This window comes from Panicum virgatum, chromosome 9K, assembly GCF_016808335.1.
Source record: "Panicum virgatum strain AP13 chromosome 9K, P.virgatum_v5, whole genome shotgun sequence".
Taxonomy (NCBI): Eukaryota; Viridiplantae; Streptophyta; class Magnoliopsida; order Poales; family Poaceae; genus Panicum; species Panicum virgatum.
In genome coordinates, this window is record NC_053144.1 from 70,376,187 (window position 1) to 70,403,200 (window position 27,014).

At 47.4% G+C, this 27,014-nt stretch overlaps 3 protein-coding genes across 5 annotated transcripts; 2 read left to right on the forward strand and 1 right to left on the reverse strand.

Annotated features, from left to right (window-relative positions):
• Positions 1-5,235: 5,235 nt before the first annotated feature.
• LOC120647586 (salt tolerance receptor-like cytoplasmic kinase 1) lies at positions 5,236-6,728 on the forward strand. Its single transcript, XM_039924419.1, has one exon. It carries the CDS (start codon positions 5,498-5,500, stop codon positions 6,527-6,529), a length of 1,032 nt encoding a protein of 343 aa, XP_039780353.1. The 5' UTR covers positions 5,236-5,497; the 3' UTR covers positions 6,530-6,728.
• A 3,646-nt stretch (positions 6,729-10,374) lies between these two features.
• Positions 10,375-15,171, reverse strand: LOC120648285. Its single transcript, XM_039925007.1, has 3 exons — positions 14,262-15,171; positions 13,881-14,127; positions 10,375-10,562 (listed from the first exon to the last, which is right to left on the reverse strand). The coding sequence occupies exons 1-3, from the start codon at positions 14,970-14,972 to the stop codon at positions 10,375-10,377; spliced, it is 1,146 nt and encodes a 381-aa protein (XP_039780941.1). The 5' UTR covers positions 14,973-15,171.
• Positions 15,172-22,477: 7,306 nt separating this feature from the next.
• LOC120647588 (transmembrane and coiled-coil domain-containing protein 4-like) lies at positions 22,478-26,619 on the forward strand. Of its 3 annotated transcripts, none has more exons than XM_039924423.1 (14): positions 22,478-22,884; positions 23,203-23,631; positions 23,800-23,965; positions 24,091-24,243; positions 24,612-24,709; positions 24,824-24,915; positions 25,032-25,102; positions 25,180-25,315; positions 25,516-25,575; positions 25,655-25,737; positions 25,865-25,941; positions 26,042-26,112; positions 26,210-26,267; positions 26,355-26,608. In XM_039924423.1, the coding sequence occupies exons 1-14, from the start codon at positions 22,558-22,560 to the stop codon at positions 26,478-26,480; spliced, it is 1,947 nt and encodes a 648-aa protein (XP_039780357.1). In that variant the 5' UTR covers positions 22,478-22,557; the 3' UTR covers positions 26,481-26,608. The 3 variants fall into 3 exon arrangements, with proteins under 3 accessions (XP_039780357.1, XP_039780355.1, XP_039780356.1); XM_039924421.1 differs by having other exon boundaries at positions 22,488-22,966; positions 26,355-26,619; XM_039924422.1 differs by having other exon boundaries at positions 22,550-22,966; positions 26,197-26,267; positions 26,355-26,606.
• The last annotated feature ends 395 nt before the right edge of the window (positions 26,620-27,014 follow it).

A 27,014-nucleotide genomic window follows, 5' to 3' on the forward strand; every position in this document is an offset into this window, starting at 1 on the left:
AAGGGTTTTGGATTATCCAAAACAATATACTTCACTGTTTCTGATTAGGCCATAATATGATTATGTACCATACAAAATAGTTTACTTGATTAGGCAATATTTAATTTATAGTTTTATAATTTATTTTTCGTTGGCTGCCTAGCATTGGTATTTATCACATAGTATGTGATTGGATGGGAGCTAGTATGTTTATTTTTAGACATGCTCTCGTTTCATCAGCATAATGATAGCTTAACTAAATGATAGCCATGATGAGACAGTTTGGATACGATAGCTAAATAGTGATTTTTATTGGGGAGGGGGCTGTAGCAGGGATACTATAGCTTGGATATTTTGCATATGCAGAAACCTCATACTTGCTTTTTTAATTGTATATACCTCTAGTGTGTAGACAAGACTTTTTAAGTATATTTTTGTGATTCGCCTGATAACCTGGCCAATGCGATTCAAATAACCATACCTAGCATTTTCCATGCAGGCAACATCATCATTTATTGGATATCATGTAGGCAACCTATGCTAAATGAACATGCAAATTATTCATTTTAGTTTAGCATTTTTTGTGTTATGATTTAGCATTTCTATGTGTATATTTCTACAAGTGAAATAGACATCTCACTAGTATTACTAGAAGCATTTCAGCATTTTTCCAGTGGGCAACTTAGTGCATTTATCCAGATAATAATGGTTAAGAATATGGCAAACTCAGTGTATTTTATCTGGGCAATTCTTTTGATTTTTCAGATATGCAACTCAATATATGTATTCAAGCTATAATGTGTTAACGACTAGGCATAATAATGCAAGTCTTTAAGCAGTTTTTATCCCTCATGCCACATTGTGTTTCCACTTGTAAGTTCTCTAATCAAACCATTGTTTTGCTGGTATCCAGCCAGAAAGGAGGAAGGATCGAGGAGGCTAGTGCGGATCTTTCAAGTGCATGATGTGCGCAAGTAATTTCATTCCATTTATCTCTCTATTTCTCTCACAGCCCACTTTGCATTGTTTCTAATTCTCCTATCCATTTTTGATGCATGATGGCGATGAGTTAGCAACTAGTTTCCTTCAACTATTGCAAATTGCAGCTCTTAGGCTGGTGAGCAACTCTATCCCGTCAGATTGCAGCTCTTAGGATGGCGATGCGCTGTTGAATAGATTGCAGCTCTTTGGCGCATATCCATTCCCGTCATGGCTATTAGGTGCACAAACAATTTAATCCATTTTCTCATCCATAGCCCTCCCGACCCTCTCAAATGCCCTTGAGCATACCCTTTTTGCAAATCGAGCACTTATATATGCTCATCATATTTTTGCATAGTACTGGAGATGAAAAATCTGAACTGAACAAGTATCTGATATAGATCATGGTGCACATAATGTGTTTTAGATTCTCCACGAATCGCATGTGATGCATATAATGTGTTTTAGATTCAATACTTTCAACTAATATCAATCTAGACAAAAATTCCTAGGTCATTTTTACAGATCTCAATTGATCATATAGGCTAGACCCCTAAAAGAAATTCAGAGATGACTTTTTTAGCTTTGGATGAATTTTAGATCAGGTAGATTTATGTTCAGTAAATGAACAAGCAATTTATTTATTCTCAGTTTTGGCATGTGTGTGTTTTGACTTTAGCATTTTTTCATATTACGACGTTTAGCCATTTTGGATATGCTTATCAATTTTTAAGTAAATAGTCACATTTAGTTTAGTATTTTGTGTTCTAATATAGCATCTTTTATATTCTAATTACCTGCCTACTGATTCAAAGTCTTGCTTAGTTCTAGGTTCCAGAGGAGGCGTGAAGACTTGTTTTCAATATGTTTAGATGACAGTCACTTTTTTGGTTCATAATGCATTATGACATCTAGCTCTAGCATTATGTGTTCTCCACTGCATGCATGGATTACAGTACTAGCTAGTCATATCTTGATAGGGGCTGTTTGAGGGTAGAATAAATGTTTTGCTTCATACGTTCCTACATTGACTCCTAGAAAATCATAGTTAAATTCTAGTGGGAGTTCATTTAAATACGTAACCCTTCAGATCCTATTTTTTCACCTACAATTCAGTAAGCAAAACAGTGTTATTCAGCAAGCAAATTAGGGGACTATAGCAGGCAAATAGGTGCTATGTAACTAGCAAACAATAAATACATTCAAGACTAGCATTTGATCACAAAATGGGGGGGGGGCAAAATTGTATAATTAAATTCGTAAACTAGTGATTTGCGGTAAGCAAAACAAGTAAATTAATTGGCATTTTTTCTCAGCATATTCATGCACTTATATTGGAGTTCAGTAGTGAAATCTTGCAATTTTTTACTACATCTCTTTTTTCTCTTATGTGGTTGTCACTACATGGAACCTTTTTACTGTCTGCTAGAGAGGAGTTACCTTGTGTAGTTAGTCTTGTGCAATTTCTTCAGGCAATAATTTGTTCATATAAAGGCATAACAGAGTACTTTGTGTAAGCAATTTTCACGACATTACTGCTAGAATCCACAAAAGTAACATGCTGTTTTTCCCCAACTACATTTTGCAGCTTCAACACAAAGGACCTTTTGGTGGGGTGTTTGGGGGGTGGAGCTGGACCAGCAGCTTGCAGGTGGAGTATGGGTGCATGATCAAGCAAGTTCTATTTTGGATAGATGACAACTATTTGTTGCAACATTGTACTGGTTGAGATTCTATTTCTCTTGGGGAAAGGGGGAGTTGCTGGGGACTGGGGAGGAAAACTAAAATCACTGCAGATGAACGCAAAAACTAGATCTGTAGAATCATTTTTTTCTTTGGGAAGTGGTGAAGATGTACTTACTCCTGGTGTAGACAGTCAATTTTATGGCCCTATCTTCGTTTTCCTTCGCATCTGCTTGAGCATTTTTTTTCTTTGGTTGATGTTGTCGGCAGATGGAATTTAGCAGTTTTTAAGCTTCTTTCTCTGTTTGGCGGCAATGGGTATGAGGGAGCCAGCTAATTTATCTTGCGGGCAGGTTCATTGTGCAGGGAAGAAACAGGGCACGCAAGTTAGTGGATGCCTGGCGGGGCCCAGGTAGGAAAGCGACAGTTGTACTTTTTTTCAAAAATAGAGCGGCCGTACGGAAGACTGGTTTTACGGCCGGCCGTAATATATATAGCTGGGTCCAAAATAAAATGTTTGCTTCTAATTCAGCACCAGTTGGTTTGGTAGCCCATCATCATCTTCTTCATCATTTAAAAAAGGCGGCCAGTTTAGCCGACAAAGTATCGTGGCCACAAATCATCCAGGTATGAAATCTAAAGTCGGCGTTTATGATCAATACATTCTTCTAGTACGTACTATATATCCATCGCATCAAACTTTGGCAATCAGTAGCCATTCGATCGATTTTTAAAACCCGGTGATGATTCTTTCCCTCGTTCGATTGGAAGGCGACGCCATTTGAGTATACACTGCTGTTCTTGCTCTGCCTCTCTTTATGAAATTATATCTATAATAATTAAAGAAAACGGAATGCAGCTAGCTAGCACACTGCATGCGTTGCGTTAGGATAGATGTCCTCTTCTGGCATGGGGCCCGACGAGTTTGTACTAATGGCCGGACCACGACTGGAATAAGTAATCAGAATCCTCCTCTCGTCTCATCGCGATCAGTGGACTTCATTTTGTACACGCCTGATGGCGACGCACGGCCCGAAACCTAGCTAGCTTAGAGCATCCACCTTCAACTTCTTATTTGCCTCCGCCTTTCCTTTCCTTTCCTTTCCCTTTCTTTTCTTTTCTTTACTTTTCTTTCTTTTGGGTGTGAGAGAGATGGACAGATCGATGAGGGCCTCATCAGTCGGTTCTTGTTGTGATTGCGCGCTTTATTATCACTTTCGTTATTGGCAATTAGTTTTTTTAATTTCACAGTACAACTGAAACACTCACAAACGCACACTCACCCGTCACTCCTATGCACGCACGAACGCAAAACCTATCTCTATTAGTATCTTCGAAGATTGAGCTGACAAATCTGCTGTTGACAGGAACGTCGTCTACCATTAAAATAACAATACCATTAAATTCAAGAATATTCGCTGCAACGGAAAGTTGAACCGTAGACTTGAGGTGCTACGGAGATTCTTGTAGTTATTGGCGTACAGCCCCTTTCGCATAGGCGGTTAGTTAGAGTTGTCTCTCACTGATTTTCTGCACTATTTTGTAAAAGTACTAATATATAATTCATGTGAATTTGGGCATGCATAATTCTCACATTCTGAATTTGCCTACGCGATTGCTGTTGTTTATCCTATCGATACCCTCCCAAGTCCTAATGCATGCATGTCCGGCGCCAATCAAACTAAACAAATGTTTATAATCCCCATCTTTGTCAAAGCTACTAGTTGCTTATCTAGCCTTTTCAAAGCCCAAAAATACCTGAATGAAGGTGGTTACCTGTACCTAACAAAGCTCTGCAAAACGCCAACGCTCTAGCAGCATCGCCGCTGAATTCACATGATGCTCTCACCGATCTGCTACCAATTCAGTTCAGGTTAGGTCAGTGTAGCTGACGATGACTCTGCGGCATCCTCCTCTCCGCTAACCCAGTACGAACGGATCGAAGGAATCATCAGATGTAAGGTTGGTGGATGCAGGCCCGATCGAAACGAGACATGGACGATAAGGCGATCGTTTAATTTGGATGCAGGCAGCTGCTACCTCTCTGCTGCTCCCCGGTCAAGTCACCGCAGGTCATGTGGTCTCTTCACCTGACCTCGCAATCCCCTGCTGCTTCCTTGTTGCGCGAGCAAGGCTGGTGCTCGGCGCGAGGCAGCGGCCAACCGGCATCAGAGTGGAAGCCATCGCGCCAAACACTTCCAAATAGTAAATTGAAGCACCCTCTTTTCAGTTTTCAGGCTGTGCGGCTGCTTTTGTGCAACGCTCCAATAATGTGATTCGGGATCACCTACCAATGCAAATATGCAATGCCAGAAACAGGGGCTTCCATGAACAATGATTTTTTTCTTCTTCTTCAGATCACGGCGAAATAAAGTTTTACTTGTTACCTAATCCTCACCTGAGAAATAAGTAAGCTCATAAGCATGGTTATGCAGGCATCAACCTGCTTGTTCCTGCTTGCAGTGACTTGAATTATTCTACTATTAGGACGATACCCCCCACCCATATAGCATGGTCGAGAGCTTCCTTAACTTTCCCTGACCGCCGTCATGGGTCAGTTGAAAATGTACTGATAAACCAATTAATCAATCAACTGCGTGCGTGCCCAAGGTGTACACTCTCTTTTTAAATTAAATACTAGTACATCCAAAGAACAAACTAAAAATCGTCTTTTTACACTGGCCGCTGCCGCTCAATCATGGCCCGGGTTTCTACTCGTTCCAAGCTGTTGCTGCTGCTGCTGCTGGAGTTTATATACATATAAATAAATAAATAAACGCTAGCTGCAGCATCATACAGTATATATCACGCGCGCGGGTCCAATAAACCCGCACCGCTCCAACTCGTACGTACGATGATGCTGCTGCAAAGGCGCGGCGGCCTCCTCTGCTGCGGGTGCGGGGGCGGGGGCGGCGTGGCCGTCGGCGGGCGTGCAGCAGCAGCAACAGCCGCCTTTGGCCGGGACGGGGACACCGATGATGCCAAGAGCACGGCGGCGGCGAGGCAGCTGTCGTGGGCGCAGGTGGAGGCCATGACGGGAGGCTTCACGTCGGCCGTCGTCGGCGAGGGCGGCTTCAGCACCGTGTACCTGGCGCGCCTCGGCGGCTCCCTCGCCGCCGTCAAGGTCCACCGCAGCGGCGAGCGCCTCCACCGCGCGTTCCGCCAGGAGCTGGACGCCCTCCTCCGCGTCCGCCACCCGCACATCGTGCGCCTCCTCGCCTTCTGCGACCAGCGAGGTAGTACGGGCGGCGTGCTGGTGCTGGAGTTGGCGCCGAACGGCAACCTGCACGACCAGCTCCACGGCGGCGACGGCGGCGGCAAGCCACCGATGCCGTGGGCGCGGCGGGTGTCGGTGGCGCTGCAGGTGGCCCGCGCCCTCGAGTACCTCCACGATCGGTGCGTGGTGCACGGCGACGTCAAGGCTTCCAACGTGCTGCTGGACGCCGGCATGGCCGCCAGGCTCTGCGACTTCGGGTCGGCGCGCGCGGGGTTGTCCTCGGCCCGCCCGCCGCGCGCCGTGCCCGTGCTGCTGGGCTCCCCCGGCTACGTGGACCCGCACTACCTCCGCTGCGGCGTGGTCACCAGCAAGAGCGACGTCTACAGCTTCGGCGTGCTGCTGCTGGAGCTGCTCACCGGCGTGCAGGCCTTCTGCGACGGCCGGCTCCTGACGGCGGCCGTCGCGCCCAAGATCGCCGACCCATGCAAGCTCGTGGACCAGAGGCTGGGGTGCCGCTACGACACCGACGAGGCGGCGGCCATGGCTGCGCTGGCGGCCGCGTGCGTCGGGGACAACCCGACCCTCCGGCCGTCGATGGCCGACGTGGTGCGGACCCTGGAGGCGGGCAGGCGCCCGGGAAGCAGCACCTATACATCGTCGACCCTGTGACGATAGATAGTACGTATACGGTATACATACCACAACTCCTGCCAGCTGGCTCCTGCAATCAGCACAAAAAAAAATGTATAGATTCTAGTATAAACCTGTTGGATATATATAATGGACGAGATCAAATTTGTTTATTGTTGTCGTGTCACAAAATTGTCCAATGAAAAAAAGTATCGCAATGGCAATGTTCTACCTAACAGTTTTGTCACGCGTGCAGCTCAGGCTCATGACCGAATATGGCACCATCAGTGTCTTGTCATCATACGTGTAGTATAGCTTCTCTCTCTCTCTCTAAAAAAAACTACTAAATGAGAACACAATCTTTAATTCCCAGAAGAAAAACAGATTTAGTATGTGCATAAGCAAGTTTATCATTTTAGCTCCTCCAAAGTCCAAACAGGTCCTATGACGAAGCACTTAACGAACAGAATATATAACCTAGCTAGGTTTGTCTGCAATCCGACCAACATCCAAATGCATCGTACAAGTGTTAATCATTACAACACAGCAGATTCGACATCCAGTGATCATTAGCATTACACGATAGTACGATTAAACTTGGCACAAAATTAAAGGCGCAACCAGGAGCGAGCTTGTTCGATTGCTACACTGTGTTCGGCTGGTGGTTCCAGCTCCAGCTCTACAGTGTTTCCCTCTCACATCTCTCCAGCTCCAGCCTCCAGCCACCAGCCAGATAACAGTGTTTTTCTCTCACACCACTCCAGCTCCAGCCTCCAGCTCCAGTCTGCCGAACAAGGTTAGCACCTGCTGTGCAGTGCAGTCAGAGCTTGCCGATCCCCTACTTCTCTGTCATTAGCATCTGCTACGACAAATAAAGACGCAATTAAAATTATTCTCAATCCTCCATTCTCTTTTGATATGACAGTCCTATCCTATTACCAAAAGAGAATCTGGAGCGTTTCTGGCCCAACTCTTCTAGCATCAGGATCTAGGACATAGTCAGAGTAGATGTAGTCATCTTCAAGATGACCCAGCCTGTCTAGGGCTTTGTCACACCCTGAAATTTTTGAATTTCAGGATGTGATTAAAATTAAAAAAACAAAACAACAATTTTCTCATAATTCTAAAATTTTCTCAACATTTATTTTCTTCACAGGGAATTTAGTAAGAATAAAAATTAGTTGTTTTTCTAAGTCTAAATGAGGTTGTTTGTTTGCACTCATGCCGCTTTGCATTGTTTTATTTTCTTGTGGTTTGATTTGAATTTGAATTCGTGGAGTTTAAATTCAAATCAAATTTGTTGAATCTTTTTGCAAAAAAAAATAGAAAAAAATCTTTTCGGCCCAAACCAGCAGTCCGGCCCGTTTCTTCCCTTGGCGCGCAAGCCAAGAACTCTCGACCACCCCTATATAAGCACCGCCCCTCCCCCTCCTAATCCCCTGCTTATTTTTCCTTGCGCCGTGCATCTGCAACGCCGCCGGCCCTAGCCCTCCCTTTTCCTCCTGCGCCCCCTTCTTCGCTCGGGCTCTCTGCTTGCTAGCGCCGCCGGCCCTAGGCCATCGCTCTCCCTGCTCTCGTCACCCCCTGCTCGCCGGCGTCCACCCTCCCGAGTGCCACCCCTGCAGCAGCAGCGCTCCCTTGCAGCCGGCCTCTCCCTGCACGCTGCTGGGAACAACTCAGGCTGCCGCCTCTCCGATCGATCGCCGCAAGGGCGAGCACCCTCCGTCACGTGCCTCCTGGATCCCTGCAGCTGCGCCCCCTCCTGCTAGGCCCCTGCTCACCTGCATCGCCTCCCGCGTGCACAGCAACAAGCCGACCAACAAGCAATGGCGCTGTCCCTGATGAACTCTTGAAACAGAGCCATCGTCGAAACTTCCAGCTTCGTTTTCTATCTCCACGATGAGTCTCCGCGATGGGTAAGCACCAAAACGAGTTCTCCTCGATCTCCTCTTTCTTTTCCTCCAAATCCCAAGCCCTTAGATGCCCTAGAACGCCGGGAACTCGTGCTACAGTACCCGCCGCCCTCCATGGGTGCTGTTCCGAGCTTTTGCTATTTGGTCCCTATCAAGTTCTGTAATATTTGTAGATTCATTTGAGTCTACGGAAATCTGCAGAAAACCTCCTAGATCTATTAGTTCTTTTCAGTCCAACCCCAACCCTAACCTTTTTCAGATCTAACCCTCTCTTTTATCCAATTTGTGAGCACTATTTTCAGTGTCTTGCCAAAGTTTCCTGCTAACCCCTAAGGTCTACGGTTAATTGCAACCGGGCCCCTAGATCACCGTTTAGCCCATAGAATCTTCATTTTAGATCCGTTTTTGATCGTTCTTGTTGCGTTAGTTTTGTTTTAGTGTAAGCTATCGTTTAGTAGTGCTTTTAAATCATAGATCTTGTTTTAAAGTAAATATAGATTTAATTTGATTAATAACTATTTGAAACTAGCCTTTCTAATTAAAAGTAAATTAGAGCTCTATACCAGTTTTCACTAATTAATGTTAATTCGATTAAATATCAACTTAAATGCATCTTTTATATGACATGTTTAGTTCAAAACCACGTATCATAAAGTTTTACACTTAGATGTTCTCACTTGTCTTTTATTTGCTAGTAAAATAATTAATTGGTATAAGTTATACATAAACTTTATAAATAAAACTTGATTAAGTTCAACTTCATCTTTGTGATATAAATTCATATGAAATATTTATAATTTGAATATTTCTTTCAAATATCCTTTACATGTATTTTTTTTCTTAATTAAAATAAATCCAACTTATAGTTTCTTTCTGTTATAATATAAATCTTTCGGTTGTTGTATCTTTTCAACCCTAGTTTCGTTTTTAGCGTTTCTTGCGCTTTCGTAACCGTAACAGCGAGCCTTGTCTTTTAGTATGTTCTTTTTGAGTTTTTTTTCTTTGTATTGGTGTATTGTTCTTAGTTGTACTTGTTGTTTTGCTTTGTATGGTTGCTCGTTGTTTGCTCCGAGTAGAAGGATCGCTGTCTGAAGATTGAAGATCAAGAGTTTCAAGTGAGCAAAAGCTGAAGAGCAGTAAGAGTAGCTTTTTGTTGGAGAAAGGCAAGTGACCCTAACCATCTTTCTGTCTATGCTTATTTACAAGAGTATTATGATGATTTAATTGGAACATGGAGAACCACCCAAGAAAACCGTACAACCACAATACTAATGGGCTCTGGTCTTGGCTGAGTAATTAGATGAACTATATGTTGTGTTGGGGTTGTTCCGCTTGGTGGTTATGAGTTTGTGTTGTGGAGCGGGTGAAGGAAGCTGCGTCTTCTGAGGGACCGCACGGCAGGGACCAACACATACATATAGGGATTCTTTGTAAAGGCCTCGTAGCGTCCCTATGCAATCACACCTCGGAAGTGTGGTATTGTGCCTAGCTAGCACATTGCGTGGTTGGGTTCAAAGTTCTTCGGAACTTTTACGCGAATTGTGGTGAAAGTGTACAACCTCTGCAGAGTTAAAACTAACCGGTTAGCCGTGCTCACGGTCAAGAGCGGCTTGGACCCTCACATGATTAATAAACTTAAAGATGGATTTAAATCATTTTCTGGTTATTTCTTGTGGTCTTGCTGAGTACCAACCATAAGTGTACTCACCCTTGCTTACTGCTGCTCAGAAGGAGAAGGTGTATAAAGATTTTTGAAGATGATGCTGAGTTCTAGGCGTACGCAATCCCCCAGTCGATTGCCTGTGAAGTTTGAAGCCTTCGTTTCCAGGATAAGCTGTATAACTCTGATAGTCTTTTATTTGTTTTATTTACTCTTTTACGTGATACTGTTACTGATTATTCACTTATGATGTCTCTATATGTATGAAACTTGATCCTGGCATACATATAGTTATGCATTCGGTTTTCTTCTTAAAACCGGGTGTGACAGGCTTTGACATATAGATGATTGTTGGTGTAGGCGCATCCGTCTGATCCACGAAAAAGACGTTCTCCAAGCAGCACCTTCTCAAACTCTATGTCACGCCCATGAAAACCATGGGCAGCGGGATGCACAATCCTAGTCCCTTCCTTCTCGCAGTAAATGCAACGAACATGCTCTGCACACATACAAAATCACAGCACATTAGATAGCATGCCTCACATTCTGGTGATGATAATTTTTCATCTCAAGACAATTTCCGCCTCATTTACACACTATATAAATAGGAAAGTTGAAGGTTTATTCTTGCCTGCCAAAATAATAAATAAGCTTACTTCCTTAATTTTGCATGTTTTTTACTGCAAATTGAAGAAAGTGCCGTGGCATTCAGATTTTAGATCTAGGGGTAATCATCATATAAAGAGCATTACTATGCATTCTACAATTATTCAACTGAAATTAATGTATTGCTACACTATGATTGTTATTTACTGAAAATCTCTCTTAATTTCGTGGATGAACCAGAGCACAAGGTTCCTTGAGATGAGAGTTGATCGTATCTCTGAGTAGCATATCTCAAATTCTTACTATGATTTATTCTGCTTATATTCAGGGTATGCCCTTTCATTTATCCTGGTTACAATGCCGATAGCATCTTAAGCTTGTCAAAATGTCAACTGTTCTCTAATTAACATTTCTCTAACAAGAAAATTCTGTTCTGCACTTTTTACATGGCTAGGTACATTGGTGTTGAAGGCTTTTCACATTGGTGTTTGGTTTGAGGAATGGAATAGTTTGGTCCATCACTACCTCATCGTCATAGGAATATAAATAGTACAACCATGAGGAATGTGGTCATTCCACCAAATTTATGGAATCAACTCATGATGCATCACCCCATCTAGTATGAGAATGAGATGACGTCTCAAAACATGCATCGAACCCATAAATGTTTGAGAAAAGCAGGCAACCAAAGCTGCACTGCTGCGAGCACAGGTCCGCAGCATAGCTTGCTGAGGATCGGAGCAGTTTAATCGTCCGGCAAAACAGGCAACGATTCAAAGTGCTAGAACTGCATCCGGCAGGAACGACATGCGCCCCGCCGCGCCCATGTCTGCTACGGTCGGAGTCAGGGCGAGGCGCTCTTAATCGGGTCATCACCTCATGCCGGAGTCTGCTTTGGGCGCGGTTCAGCGAACATGGCTAGGGTGGCAGCGCTAACACTGGCAGCAATTATGGCGTGATGCACATGGATTGCGGTGCCAAGAAGAGACGTAGGGAGAACAGATTTTGTCCAAATTCTTGTTCATATTCTTATTGAAATGATGCTGAAATAGAATGATAAACAAGCACTACGGGAAACGGTCAGTTTGCCGTGTGCAAATTTTCGAGCACACGGCAAACTTAACCTTTCCCGTGTGTCAAATCAAAAACACTTGGTAAAATATTTGCCGTGTGCCCAGATCTGAGGCACACGGCAAACAACTCCCCCCACCCCCACTTACCCATAATTATTAACCCGCACCGACTCCTCCCTCAGATCGATACGCCACCTCCCTCCCTCCCTCCCTTCCCCCTCCTCCCTCAGATCCGCCGCCGCCCCTACTCTCCTGCCTGCTCGCCGTCTCCCTCCCATGCCTCCCCTCCCCTCCCCCCTCCGCTCGCCCCTCACCGGTAGTGAGGAGCAGCGGCGGGGCGAGGAGCGGCGGCGGCTTACCGGGACCGCCCGCAGGGCGCCGCGTGAACTTCGGCTCGAGCTCAGGCAGCGGTGGCGGACGGCGCGGCGCGAGCTCCGGCAACGGCCGCGGACGGCACGGCGCGAGGTCCGGCAGCGGCAGCCCCTGCTCCTCCTCCTCCGGCACGGCGTGGCGGCCCCTGCTCCTCCTCCAAATCCGGCGCGCGGCCCCCTCCCTCTCCTTCCCCGGATCCGGCGCGAGACCCCTCCCTTTCCTTCCCCGGATCCGGCGCGTGGCTCCTCCCTCTCCTTCCCCGGATCCGGCGCGCGGCTCCTCCCTCTCCTTCCCCGGATCCGGCGTGCGGCCCCGGACCCTCCTTCCCCGGCGTGCGGCCGCACCATCACCGTTAGGCGTGGCGGCGAGGCCGGATCCGGCCAACTCCTCCTTCGGTGCTCGACGTCGACGGTGGAGGGGGAGATGGCTCCAACGGGGGGGGGCAGTGGCTTCCAGTGGTGGCGGTCTGTTGGCGGCGGCGGCGTGCGGCGACCGGCAGGGAGCAGTGGCGGGGTGCGGCCGGCGGTGAGGCAGTGGCCGGGCCCGATTTTTTTATTTACTGTTTATTTATTTTGCCGTGTGTCGGAAACTATGCCGTGTGCTATGAGCACTTTACCGGCCGAAGTATGCCGTGTGCACGTTGCCGAGTGTTGCACACGGCAAAACTTTTGCCCTGTGCAATATGGGCTTTGCCGTGTGCCCCAGGCACACGGCAAACTACTCGATTCCGGTAGTGAAGGGCATATTCACAAAGTTCTAAAAAAGAAGGGGTATATTCACAAGGACAAAATTGTCTTCTTTAACATTGTTATGTGCTGTTGACGGAGTAGGGGTAAAACAAGGCTTCATATCCAAACAACAAGGGTGGAACTGCAAAGTGAAAGAAAGTGGAGGTAAAATCAAAATTGAAGTTCAAAACAAGGGTTAGAACGCCCCCTTATACCAAACATGATGGTGCCTAGCTTCTAGATAAATAGTTTTTGACGCTATGTCCCTTTCCAAGATAAGCTGCTAATCTTTGTTGCATTTATATTGTGATAATCCAAAAAACAAGCTGTGACACACCAATGCAGATGGCTACCAAACATTGAACTAGCAAAGCAAATTTGGCAAAACCAAATCAAATGATTTTCCAGTGGTTTTTAACGCAACTCCTAGGCATTTGGAACGGGGGGTGGGTATCCACACACTCACACCTAGCCTTTCCACCTTAATAACCGTGGATTTCCCACAAGGGTACACAATTTGTTCCATCCAATGTTTTAACCAAGCTTGAACAAATGTCTCTAAATTACATAAATAAAAAGGCATCATTACAGTATAGCTGGTTGTAGGATTATGTAATATCCTATGTTCAGAATTCAACGCTGCAATGCATATGATGACTCCAAAATAAAATTACTTCTAAATATTTTAATATAACAAACAGTAGTCAACTCTATCATGGAAGAAGCATCTTCATCTTTTAATAACTGTATGTCAGGGGCTAGCATCTACTTGACCCTATACAGATCTACTCTAGCATTTCAATTAGTCAAGCTTTAGCAGTGTCACTATTATTATTTAATATCTCTATGTTACACAGCAACCGGAGGGATTTTCAATTAGAGATAAGTCCTAACCAGCTCTTATGTAATTCCAGAACACACAAACTCCTATACGTACGTACACTATATCACAAACACGTCAAGAAATCGATATCACAATGACTCATTAGGGTACGTATTAGCACGGAAATTGTAAGGTTGATAATAGAGCATGCATACCAGTGTCTTGATCCAGATTCAAAGGTAAGCACCAAGACTCATCAGGGCTATAGTTGCCACACTCTGCAAAAAAGAGCTTTGCAGGAGCATGAACAGATTGAGGGTCTTGACAAGTTGCAAGAAAATTGATATGGCTGTGATAATATTTTAGAGGATTCCCCGGATTGTATCCTATGTTCATGTTGTACTCCGGGCCAGATACGCGTTCATTGACACCACATATAAAATGAAGCTTATACTTGTGCACCTTAAACCATAGAAACAAAGAGTTAAATATATTGGAAGGTTGAGCGTACCACAAGCACAGGGGGATCGGAATCGGATCAATAAAAGTAAAAACTTTAATTTGTAGAGTAAAAGTAAGAGAAGAAATCAACTAACCTTGCTGTTGTTGAATTTGGCCAGTGTTACTTGCACCTTCCTGAGGACTAGTTCATGCTGTGCCCAGAACTGTTGGCATCGATGAGAAGACACAAGTAAGGTTGTGTTGTCTACCTTTCGAGGCTCAGGGCGTGGTTGCTGGTTCAACTCATCATCATCAGCAAAGGGAGGCATGATCAAAGTGGCAATGGTCTCGACATTCTCAGAGGAGAGTATGCGATCGTTAGGCATCACCCTCGTACAGGCTAACTGAAGCATATGCACCGAGTGAGGTAGTCCAAGAAACGCTTGCTGCTGATGCGGCACGGGGTGGCTCGCAGCAATGGCTGCCGCATTATATGCTACTTGGACATCGGGGCCTCTGAAAGACGATGCAGCCTGTCGCAGGGCAGCATTGACCTCTTGTAGGCGCTGCAGAATCTGGCCGACTGTACGATCCGGGTAGCGGGCACACATGAAGGACACAAGGCCATAGAATGACCGGGCCACAATTCGCATCAGGCAGCTGGTGCTCATCATTTGTATTGTAAATTGTTTGCTTGGCGGGTAGGCTTTGTCATACCAAATGGTGTTGATGATGATGTTGGAGACAGGGTCCCGCGGGCCATAGCGGTGGCCCGCCTTGAGCAGGCTGTAGTGGTACCGAGAACACAGCTCGTCCTTGGGCAGCCTGGCCAGCGCATCAAGGTAGAAACCATGGATTCTTGCCATGAGCACACGCTTCCTGGCTGCCCGGGTAGGAGGCAATGCTCGGGGTTTTGCTTTTGCGCGCTCTAGCCTAGATTTGGCAAGCTCCCAGGATGTTTCTAGTTGGAGAACTGGATCTGATGATGCTACATGATCCAGGCTCGGCTGGAGGTTTTTGAGGCCGGGTGAAACCAGCTTCCAGACTTGCACGAGCTGGCGCGGATTTGGGTGGTGTGACAGAATCGCTAAATTAAAACTCAAATTAAGCTAAATGGCCATCATTTGAACACATCAGGCACATTTGGCTTAACGGTTTAATTTGACAGTCCTTTCGAAACCGACATTCCGATCGAAACAAACACCAGTAGTCTCACGCGAAGGTGAGCGCAGGCAGTACAAACATGACGAGCACATATAAATACGATTACAATACCGAGTAGCGTACAATAAGTTCTACAAACCGGGTTTAAGTACACAAATAATATACAAGAGCAACTTACTTTAAAACAAAGTCCGATATAGGAAACCTGACGGCTATACTATATGAAGCACAGTATCGAATCACACACTCAGCCCACGGGTGTGTGATTTGGAAACTAGCAATGACTAAGCATCTGGTCCGGCCACCTCGCAACCATCCGCGCCAAGCTGGATGAATTTAGCACAACAAGGACAGAAGTCTATCTCATCCTGACCTGAAATAGTTTGAGCCACAACCCTGAGTATACTAATACTCCGCAAGACTTACCCGACTATGGGTATACATAGCCCACTATCTAGACATGCACGGCTTTCTGACTGTGGATTATTTGCAGAAAAGCGTCTAAAGGTGGATCCTTACTTTCAATATTTTAGCTCACATTCTATATAACTTAATATCCTCTAGGCATTTGCAGAACCCTTTCTAAAACAAACATAATAGAAAATCAATTAGTAATCTCAACATTTCCTTCAACATATACATTAATATTCCACCTCATTACTACGATGCAGTGCTGTGATCAAGGTGCTCATATCCGAGATGCGACGTACGGCGGATCGATCCGATTTAACCTTGCAAGGTGGACCTAACCAACACGGCACGTATTAGCCCCGTCGGACCATACGAACCAACCATTCCCCTCCCCGCCTCGAACTACAGGAACCAGCCCAACGACATATGGTCAGCCGAGCTCAACGTGAGACTATCAAAAGTAAACATATGCATCCCACTTCTCCGCGACTACTCGACTCGCCCCAGGAGTTGGGTGCGGGCTCCTGTACTTTCGAAGCAATGCAGTACTCGGCTTACCGGTTTCGACTACCTCCTACTCCCGGCATGCGGCTAGTACAATTCAAACTCAATCACAGGGCCGGACAACGAACGGTCCTTAACCGACACAGACGGGCTAGCCTTTCCCCGCCCGGTCTCCATTTTCTTTTCTTTCTCCAACCTATTCCATTATTCCATATACTCAAAATAACGATACATCCTATATCTCGCGAGTGACCAGAAATCACTCGACTTCTACCGAGATCTTATTAAGCATAGCATTTCTATCATCCTCTACATACTAGTATAACTCGAGGAGACCTATGGATCATGCAACTAGGGTTTCAAATAATTCCGGAACCTAATGCACAAGTAATAGAAACATAATATAGGTGTCATAGTTTGAAATAAACGGATGTGCACCGGGGCTTGCCTGCGGGCTGCTGCTCAGAGCTAGTGTCCACTGGGCCTTGGGCCGGGTCTTCACGAAACGCCTGCGGGGCTGGCTCCGTCTGCTCCTGCGGCTCCGCGATCACCTCGTATACGACTTCCTCGGTCGCGGATTCTATATGTATGCATATGAAACAATGAGTAAATGTCATGCATATGAGACAACGAGTAAATGCCAACATGACTTTGCCATTAGATGATAATCATTAAACAAATTAACAATTTACATAAAAGGATGCAAGTATGGTGATAAATAACTTTAACCTTAAGTGCTAGGAACAACTAGAGGCCAAATTATCAATTAGAGCATGATTTACTATAAAATAAAATATGACTCGCAAAGACATTATTATTTGCCTCTTATAATTTGTATAAAAATCTACATGTAAAATAAATATTATTATACCTATACACATATTTAAGTTTGGTTACATATTATATTCATATAATAAACTAGGTCCTATGAGTATGAAAATTTTATGGTGGATCACTCATGTTTAAAGTAAGCTACTGTAAAAATTTCACAATTTGTAGATTAACATATCTAGAGAAACTAATTAAGCAAGACTAAACACAATCTAAATTTTTGCAGGGGTAAAAAGGTCATTTTGTCACTGTGGATATTTTTACTCCATAGATCTTACTCTAAAAAATCCAACAAAATTTATTTTATATTTTTCACATTTTTCCTTGAATTTATATGGAATTTACAATCTACAGCAGAAATTAAACACGAAATAAAAGAAAACAAAAACCCCCCTTAACCCCTGACACGTGGGCCCTACTGGCCAGCGACACAAAACAGAGGGGGGGGCAGGCCAGGCGCGCGGCTCGCGGTGGCGCTGGGCCGAGGCCCTGCGGCGGCGGCGGCGGCCGACGGCGAGCAGGGCGGCGGCGGCGCCCTTGGCTCGCGCTTAGACCCGCGGTGGCGGTGCGGCGCGGGGGGTGGCGCAGAGGTGGTGGCAGCGGCGCGCAGTCGCGCCGGCGGCGGCGCTAGGGCAGGGGAGGCGGCAGCGCGCTTGCGCCGGCGGCGGCGGGGCCAAGCGGCGGCGGTGTAGCGTTGGGTGAGCATCAGCGGCCTCGGGCGGCGCCGGTGCGCGCGCAAACGGGGCGGGAGGTGGTGCAGAGGCGGCTCGCGGCGCACGGCGGCGACGGCGCAGTTCGGCCGGCGGCGGCGTGGTCGAAATCGAGCGTGGAAACTTGGTGAACGTGGAAAAGTAAGGGGAGCATGAGCTTCAATGCATCACCTAGGGTCGATTTGAGCTGCTGGGCGAAGAGAACGGTGGTCGGAGGTGGGTTGTCGGCGTTGAGGCGGAGCTCGAGCTCATTGGTGACCGGCGGCCACGAAATCAAGGATTCCCGGTGCTCTGGTCGAGGGGACTCGTGAAGGAGAGGTCGAGGAGGAAGCTAGGGAGATGGAGAAGCTTCGGGTGCGAGGGATTTGAATTCCGTGGAGCGGAGCTCGCGGATTCGATCGATGAACGCGAGTTGCTCAGACGCCATCCATGGCGAGCAGAGGAACGGGAGCGTGAACGAGAGTGAAGGCAGGTGGCGAGCTCGGGAGACGTCGTGGGCGACTTGGCGGCGTCACCGACGGCCGGGAAACCGGGATCGGCCTCCACGACGGCAAGCACAGCGGTGGGGAGCTTCGGGAGAGCTCGGGCCATTACTGCGAACAGGGAGAAGGGAGGTGGGTGTATGACAAGTGGGGTCCACGTGTAAGGAAATTTCTTTATTTGAATCCAAATTTTTGGATTGTTACAGGTGGCGCGCGGCGACTGCTGCACATCGAGGGCCGCCTCGACGGCGACCACGGTGGTGTCGGAGTGGAGGACGAAAGATTGGTGTATCCCGCGGCGATTGATGATGAGGAGGGAGGCGACGAGGGGGTCTGCCTCGGCGGCGTCGAGGTATCACACGGCCTCGACGGTGGGGAGGTAGGGGAAGAGGCGGGTGAGGAAGGCGACGAGGCCATCGAGCGAGCGCTGGATCATCATCAGGTCCGCCGCAGCAGCCTCATCTCCTCCTGTTGCAGTTGCAGCAACATCTGGAGCCATGACGGAGTTGACATAGATGTTGGAGGCGGGATCCAGGAGGCCGAAGCAAAAGCCGCCGCCGTTTCGGAGCTGCCGACGGTTGTAGCGCTTGCCGATCTTGGCAAGAACCGGTCTACTCTCTTCATTCAGGTTGGCTCGGAGGAAGTCATCCTCGAGGTTTCTGGGCCCATAGATCTGGGGACTGCTGCGGCTCTGGCTCTCGTTGACGACGCTCCGGCGGAAGCAGCACAACATGTATCTCTGGTATTTGTGTGCTTGCGTGCTTGCTGTGGCGATGGCGGCGAGAGTTTGCGACATTGGGGGCGTCCCGATGTTGGTGGCACAAACCTCGGGGGTCTAGAAGGAAGTCGAGACCCTGCCCAAAATTTGGGCGTCCCAAGTCAAGCCGTGCAGCCGCGTAGTCATCTCCAAAAAGTTTGATCGATTTCTATAAAATTTTATAGCATGAATGTGAGACTTTAATTTCAGAATCCGGCTCTTAATGTGGAGCATAAGGGGAGTTCTAGCCACACTGCTTTGCACAAAGTAGTTGTCAGTTATATTGAATCATCTCCAACAAATTTCAGTCAATTTCGATAAAACTTTCTAGTGGGAACGTGAGAGTTTATTTTTAGGGTCCGACTTTTGATGTGAGTACACGTGTAGTTCTAGCCACACTGCTTTGTACAGAGTAGCTGGCGGTCATATTAAGACATCTCTATCAAATTTCAGTCAATCTCTTCTCCATCTCTGTATCTCTATACTACTGAAAAGAGATTAAGGATGATGATTTTTCAGTCGTGTTTGGTCCCGATCGCGGGCCTGCACCTTCTCGTCCGGCCTTGGGTGAATTCCAATTGTCTGATCGCGTTACTTTCCTTCGTCGTACATAGATGACATATCTTGGTCACTCTGTAGGGAAGGAACTGCACAGGGTTCTGGTATTCATACAAGCCTATCATCTGTGCGATCAGACATGGCACTGCTATGCGAACATGATCCGAAGCAGAAACCGTAGGATGCAGCGCGTGCATGGGCTAGACCTGGTCGTGGTCATCCCGGTGGTGGTGCTTGGAGAGTTGATATAGCCAGGCAACAAGCATGAACTCAGAGCACCATCAATACATATATACTCAATGTCCGCGGTGCTACTGCATTACTTGGTCTTTCCTGTCCGCGTCGCTCCTAGGGCGGCTCGGACTGAACCTGCCCCACAAGCGCCGCCGCGCCCCAGCCCCGCTCTCCCGTCTCGCCGCCGCCCGAGCGGTTACCTCCCCTCATCCTCTCCTTTCCTCTCCCTCGCCCTCTTTTAGCAGCTTGCCATCCATGGTGGTGGTGGCCGACCCCAGCGTCCCGCGGCCGGATCCGCCTTGCAGGCGGTCGGATCCGCGGCCTCAGGTCCTTGATCTGCCCTCCCAGGGCCTTGGCGCGGTGCCCGCGCGGCGGTGGCGGCGGTGCCTGCGTGGCGGTGGCGGCCCTCGAGCGACCTGTGCGCGGCGACGGCGGCGGCGCCCTTGGATGGCCCGCGTCTCGACCCCCGACGTTGCCTGCGGCATGTTGGGGACATGCGCCGGCAGCCAGCGGGCGGTAGGTGTCGGGGCGGTGCGTGCGCGGACGGGCAGCGAGCGGCGTGTGCGTCGGGCTACGGCTCGGCCGGTGCGCGACATCAACCTGCAACGGGTGCGTCTGCGTCTGTCGACGTGGCTCAGCGCGACTGCTGCCGTCTGTTGACGGCTCTTAAGTCAAACCTGAGCGTCAACTCTTGTGTACGATAATGGCACAATAAATACCAAAACTAGAAATAGGAGTATTAATTCTAACCATTTCCACAAGTTTTGGTGAACTGTTGATTTCAGGAAGCCATGTTTGCAATCGCACATAAAGGGGCAAGAAACACAAGTGAGCAAGGGAGAAAACACACCTTCGATGAATCAGAGGAAAGCACACGGATTCAAGGGCTCACAAACACAAGGAAACCGCCTAAACTTATAGCCAACCACCATGTACCCACTTGGGGACCCACCTGACAGTGTCCTGGATGAAAGAAGGCGGGAGACGTGGCACCCAAGGGTCGGCCGATCCACAGGGTCGCCCGAACCAAGCCTAAAGCCCGTCCAGATGCATCTTGGGGTGGAGGAGCGTATACTCAATCTTGATACTTTCCATATGTGCATATGGCGGGAACTGACCTCCAACACTATAAAAAGGGGAACCTCCTCCCTCTCATTCTACACACCAAAGTTCTCTTCCTCCCTCTCTTGAAGATGTAGTGCTCCAATGCAAAGGCGAGGTCCTGCCTAGGCTAGTGCTTAGAGTAGGACTGTAGGAGGAGGGTGAGGAGTAGTTTAGGGAAGAGCCGAGCCTGTCGGCGGTCTTCTCCAGTCTTGTACCTCTACGGATTCTGGCTTTCTTTAGTATAAGTAAGTTAGTATTTGAGTGAGATCAGTTCTCTTACTCGCGGATTCGTCGCTCTGTATTTATACAGAGTGCTATAGGTTGCTACGGGAATTCATACGGGAATTCAGACGTAGTCAAGCTACGATAGTAATCAGTAGCGTAGACGTGATGTCTAGGCTAAGGGTTACCTTTGTTTGTCTTATATCCCACAGTTTGTAGAGGTAGGCCGCATGTGGTGATAGCCCTGTTGGTCCCTTATAATCCTCCACATTCGGATATAGCGTAGAGCTGTTGGCCAGAGTCTCCTGACCATTTTAGGAGTAAGCCGGTGCCCGAAGAGAGTATTTTTATTCGAGAACTTTAACTCATCCTTAGTGCTACCGCAGGAATCCTCTCCAGTCTTCCCACCTATCCTTGGTGTGTCCTTGGACCGACTAAGTTAGGAGTTAGTGCACACATGTTCTCTGTGGATACGATACCCTTGAATACTCACGGGTGAAAGCTACGACGATATTTGTGCGCTTGCGGATTAATTCACATCGTTAAAATACCCAACAAGCTCTCAGACATCCACGTCGATTGACGGCTGTCATTTTAAGTTGCTTTGCTTCACACGATTGTGAGGAAATGATTGTGAACAAATGGTTGCTTCACACGCTAAGAGCATCTCCAGCAAATAGCCCATACTTTCTTAAGTAGGGACTGGCCCCAACTTTCTGGGGCTATGATTTCATGTTCAACTCCAGCCCCTACTTGCAGCCCCTTCTTTTCCTATGACAAGTGGGACCCACATGTCAGTGTCTATTTTCTTGTCTTTTATTTCTTTCATGACAAGTGGAACCCGCCTGCTTTCCCTCCACTCCTTTCTTCCTCCGCTTTCCTGTGTCCCTGCCCGATCCAGTCCCACCATGGCGAGCTCGGGCGGCGGCCGGCCGGCTCGAGCGGCACAGAGGACGGCGAGCTCAGGCGGCGGCCGGCCCGTGCGGCGGCGCGGATGAGCGGGGGACTGCAAGCTCGGGCGGAGCACGTGGGCGGCGGTTCCATGTCAGCGCGCAGGAACCTGGGGGACAGGGGAGTGGCAGGTCGGCGGCGGGGTGCTCGAGCTCGAGCTCGAGCTCTGCAAGAGAGGAGAAAAATAGGGGCCTCCCCAGGGACCCGTGGGAGAAGGGGATGGATGGGGGAATTTTGGTGCCTCTTTATTTTAGGGACTCGAGTAGAAGTCCTACTGGAGATGAATTTTTAACTCTCAGCTTCTATTTTAAAAGCAGGAATGCAAGTAGGACCTGCTGGATCGACTGGCCCGATCGTCGATGTGTGTGTGTTTTGACACACCGATCGTCGATGTTGGTGGCGCAAACCTCGGGGGTCTAGAAGGAAGTCGAGACCCTGCCCAAAATTTGGGCGTCACGTGCACGCGCAGGAGCGCTGCCGGGTTGCAGGCCGAAGCAGTCAACCCGTGCAGCCGCGTATCAAAATGGCGCCGGCGCGCCCAACCCACCGCCCCTCGCCTCGCGCCGCCCCGAAGCAAGCAATCCAGAAACCACCCGCCGATGGCCACCACGCTGACGCCCACGCAGCGCTACGCGGCGGGGGCGCTGCTGGCGCTCGCGCTCCGCCAGGCGCAGATCCACCAGTCCGCGCCCCTCGGACTCGGCGGCGCCTCCCCCGACGACGACGAGCAGCGCGCCAGCAGCGCCAGCGGGGGCTCCTCCGCCTCTACCGCCACCACCACCTCCGACGCCGCCGCGGACGCCGACCTCTGGACGCACGACTCCCGCGGCCTCCTCCGCCCCGTGTTCAGGTTCCTGGAGATCGAACCCCAGGCGTGGGTTGGCCTCGAGGAGACAGCCGCGTCGCCCGAGGCCAAGCATCACATCGGCGCGGTACGCACTCCCTTGGGTGTCACTGTCGCGGGGCTCAATTTGGGGATTTCGGTGTTCCACTGGGGGGTAACGATTATGCTTGTAACGCTCACCACCACATCAAATTGTTAAAAAAACCCTGCTCTTCAGATGACCATCTCTCTAAAATGCAATACTTAAGCAAGCAGTCCCGTGAATGTTCAACTGACTCTTCCAGTATTGCATTTCACAGTCTCGTTTCACTTCGCGCTTTGCAGTTTCTAAGGATATTCTTCGAAGAAGATGGTGCGAGCTCCTCTGATACATTGGAGCAGGAACACGCCTTGGCCAAAGCAGTTGATGTCATGGTAATGAGCTTGAGCAGTGGTATTGTGCCAGATGACAAGATCAAAAATGAGGGTAAAGACTCGGCGACTTCTACCTCTGGAACCGCAGAATCATCAGAGGCAGGCTCACCTGAGAACCTGCATGGAATTGACAAGTTGTCCTTGGATGACGTTCCTGCTAACCATCACCGGAAGATGGCTTTGCTGTATGCGCTTCTCTCTGCCTGCGTGGCTGATAAACCTGTATCACAAGAGGAAGAGGAGAGGAAGTCGTCTCACTTCAGGAAGGGCTATGATGCTCGGCATCGTGTTGCTCTTCGTTTGATAGCAACTTGGCTTGACGTCAAGTGGATCAAAATGGTCTGTACAACAAACTATTCCTTCTCAATGCAGCAGAGTAATAAATCACTTGCTGTAGAATTTCAACAAACAAAATTGCACTGAGATCATCCAAGGAGGAACTTGATCAGATGCATGTATTTTCATATAGCTTGACTTCTTCTGTAACCAGGAATCTTGATACTGTAGGAAGCTATAGAGGTAATGGTCGCATGCTCTGCCATGGCTGCGGCAAAGGAGCAAGAACAAGCGCAAGAGAGCGCATCACCAAAGAGCAAGTGGGAAAAATGGAAGCGTGGAGGCATCATTGGTGCAGCTGCCTTGACTGGAGGAGCATTGCTGGCTATTACAGGGGGTAGGACTGAGTTCCCAATAATATATCTATTGACGTATAAACACACTGACAGTTCACTTGGACACACTAGCCCCAGGAGGTTGATATGCTCCCAATAATATATCTATTGACGTATGCTCTCACAGGTTTAGCTGCACCAGCTATTGCGGCAGGATTTGGTGCGCTAGCTCCAACACTTGGCACACTTGTCCCATTCATAGGAGCTAGTGGATTTGCTGCTATGGCTGCTGCAGCAGGATCTGTTGCTGGTTCTGTGGCAGTTGCTGCTTCATTTGGAGGTTGGTAGACAAGTTCCTTTGGAACTTCTTTGATGATGTTATTTCGTGCTTCTATTTCTTCATTATATGCCCTGTGCAGTCTAGCACTAAAGATTTAGTTTAGTTAGCTGTGGCCACTTCTCCACTGGTCACAGTTGTTACTGTATTGCTTAGTGAACCTACACAAATAACGAATATGCACACCTCTGTATGAGTACCGGCACATTTTCCAATTAAAATTTTTCCCAGATGAATTCCTTGTAGTAGTTGTAACGTGTTATCCAAAAAGAGAAAGGGAAGTAGTTTGAAATTGTTGTTCTTAGTTGTTTATATTCCCTTTTTTTGATACTTTGTTGTTTATATTCCTTGATTGATTCTTGGCAAATTAGCTGCTGGAGCTGGCTTGACGGGAAGCAAAATGGCGAGACGAATTGGAAAAGTGAAAGAATTTGAGTTCAAACCTATTGGTGATAACCACAATCAGGGTGTGAGTTCCTTTTCTTTCTCTGACTTTCATGTTAACTTTAAGCTGACTAAATGCCATTCACCCATCTTGGAACCAAACTGATTTTGTCTTTGTAAATGGTGCTAACTCTTTCAGCGCCTTGCGGTTGGCATCTTGGTCTCTGGATTTGCTTTTGATGAGGAAGACTTCTGGAAACCTTGGGAAGGATGGAAGGATAACCTAGAGAAGTATCGAATGCCTTCATATCTCTCTCATGAATCATAGTTGCCGTAGTTTATCCATGTGTTTTACATCTGTGCTATAAGGCTGGAGCATTCTTACACTGTCGATTAATGTTTGACAGGTACATCCTTCAATGGGAGAGTAAGCATATAATTGCAGTGAGTACAGCAATACAGGATTGGCTGACATCAAGTAATGCTCAGGGTTTTGTTCTCTACTTTATACTGTTAGTGAACACCTTGTAACTATCACTGTCATTGTTGATGCAGGACTTGCAATGGAATTGATGAAACAAGGTGCAATGAGAACTGTCTTAAGTGGTCTTCTTGCAGCATTTGCTTGGCCTGCCACATTGCTTGCAGCTACTGATTTTATTGATAGTAAATGGTCCGTTGCTATTGACAGGTGCTTGCTAACTCTCGTAGTGCAATGTCTCGTGTGACAGCTGCTTATTTTTCCAGTATTAATATGCTCTGTGGTAATTGCTAAATTTCCAGTTATAATACTTTAGAATACCTATAGTGTATCTACAGCGCACTGGTTGGAAAATGTTACTCTTTTAGGATCACAGCAATTTATTTAGCTAAGCTACTCTACCCTCTCAGATCGGACAAGGCAGGAAAAATGCTTGCTGAAGTGCTTCTAAAGGGATTGCAAGGAAACAGGTAATTCCAGGTGAAGCACTTTTTATCCAGTGGGGTTAGTTTCATGTACATTTTTTTCCTGATTCCAAAATTTTCCCAGGCCTGTGACTCTCATTGGGTTCTCGCTAGGAGCACGAGTTATATTCAAGTGTTTGCAAGAGCTTGCTTTGTCAAGCGACAATGGTATCTGCTCTCTAATTATCTCCACTTAAAGATCATTGCGACTTTGCTCACACATTTGATGGTTCTATAATTATCTCCACCTAAAGTTCATTATGACTTTGCTCATACATTTGATGGTATGAATCAGAGGGACTTGTCGAGAGGGTTGTCCTCCTAGGTGCACCAGTTTCGGTGAAGGGTGAGCAGTGGGAGCCTGTCAGGAAGGTAGGGTGCAAAGCTATGTAATCTTCAGTTACAAATGTCACTAACGCCCTATTTGGCTGCTTCGATCAGTTAACATGCCCTCACGTTTGCTTTGCTGCAGATGGTTTCAGGAAGATTTGTCAATGTGTACTCGAGAGATGACTGGATTCTCGGTGTTACTTTCCGAGCAAGGTAAAGTGGTAAACAAAATAGGATTGATTTTGGATTGGATAGCCATTGCGGGAACAGTTTTGATGTTTTTTTTTCTGTTATTAATTCTCTGATGCAGTCTGCTCACCCAAGGATTAGCTGGCATCCAGGCCATTGATGTGCCTGGTGTCGAGAATGTAAGTATGCTGATGACCATTCTTGTGCCTTTGATCAAGTCTGCTGACCTTCTACTGTTTGCATAACCTTTTCTGTATGATTTCCAGGTTGACGTTACCGAGCTTGTTGATGGCCATTCGTCGTACCTGTCAGCTGCCCAACAGATCCTAGAGCATCTTGAATTGAATACCTACTATCCTGTTTTTGTCCCCCTTCCAGCAGTCAGCAAATAGAAGATGTAGCAATCGCACAGTATGCATTTGGGACAAGATGTAAATATCTCCGTGAGGACAAAAAACTTCTGAATTTACTGAAGTTTTACATATATAGATGTTAAAAGATTTTGGATTGGATATCGACATGTTTGAAGTTTGGATTTTTTGTGATTTCTACTCGTCGTTTCCTGCATCAATCATACGCATGGCATCTGTTTGAGGATTGCTGAGGCGGCCACGAACAGCATGCTGCTATCTACACACGGTTGACGAAGCAATCGCTGACAGGCAAAATGTTGAGTGCATCTGTGGTGCTGAGCCAAGCGGAGCAAGCACGAAGATGAAACCGGGCAGAGACCACCGAATGCACCGATAGCAAGTTCATACATGACAACCAGCTACTCATTTCTCACCTTCGCTACATGGCAACACACAGGTCTACGACACACCACACCTATTTAGTTGGAGCAGCCGTTCTATATTCTATGTAAATTTCTAAAATTCTAAGTGCTATTTCCAAAATAAAGAAAGAAACCATCTTTCCACCAAGTT

What these genes read in the sequence shown, in the direction of transcription:
- LOC120647586 (XM_039924419.1), top strand. Translation starts at nt 5,498, where the DNA reads ATGATGCTGCTGCAAAGGCGCGGCGGCCTCCTCTGCTGCGGGTGCGGG.
- LOC120648285 (XM_039925007.1), bottom strand. Translation starts at nt 14,972, where the DNA reads ATGGCAAGAATCCATGGTTTCTACCTTGATGCGCTGGCCAGGCTGCCC. An exon ending in CCAAATTCAACAACAGCAAG is followed by an intron (nt 14,128 to 14,261) that starts GTTAGTTGATTT and finishes CTATGGTTTAAG; the next exon opens with GTGCACAAGTATAAGCTTCA. An exon ending in GAATCTGGATCAAGACACTG is followed by an intron (nt 10,563 to 13,880) that starts GTATGCATGCTC and finishes GTATGTGTGCAG; the next exon opens with AGCATGTTCGTTGCATTTAC.
- LOC120647588 (XM_039924421.1), top strand. Translation starts at nt 22,634, where the DNA reads ATGGCCACCACGCTGACGCCCACGCAGCGCTACGCGGCGGGGGCGCTG. An exon ending in ATTGCTGGCTATTACAGGGG is followed by an intron (nt 23,966 to 24,090) that starts GTAGGACTGAGT and finishes ATGCTCTCACAG; the next exon opens with GTTTAGCTGCACCAGCTATT. An exon ending in TGGAAGGATAACCTAGAGAA is followed by an intron (nt 24,916 to 25,031) that starts GTATCGAATGCC and finishes AATGTTTGACAG; the next exon opens with GTACATCCTTCAATGGGAGA.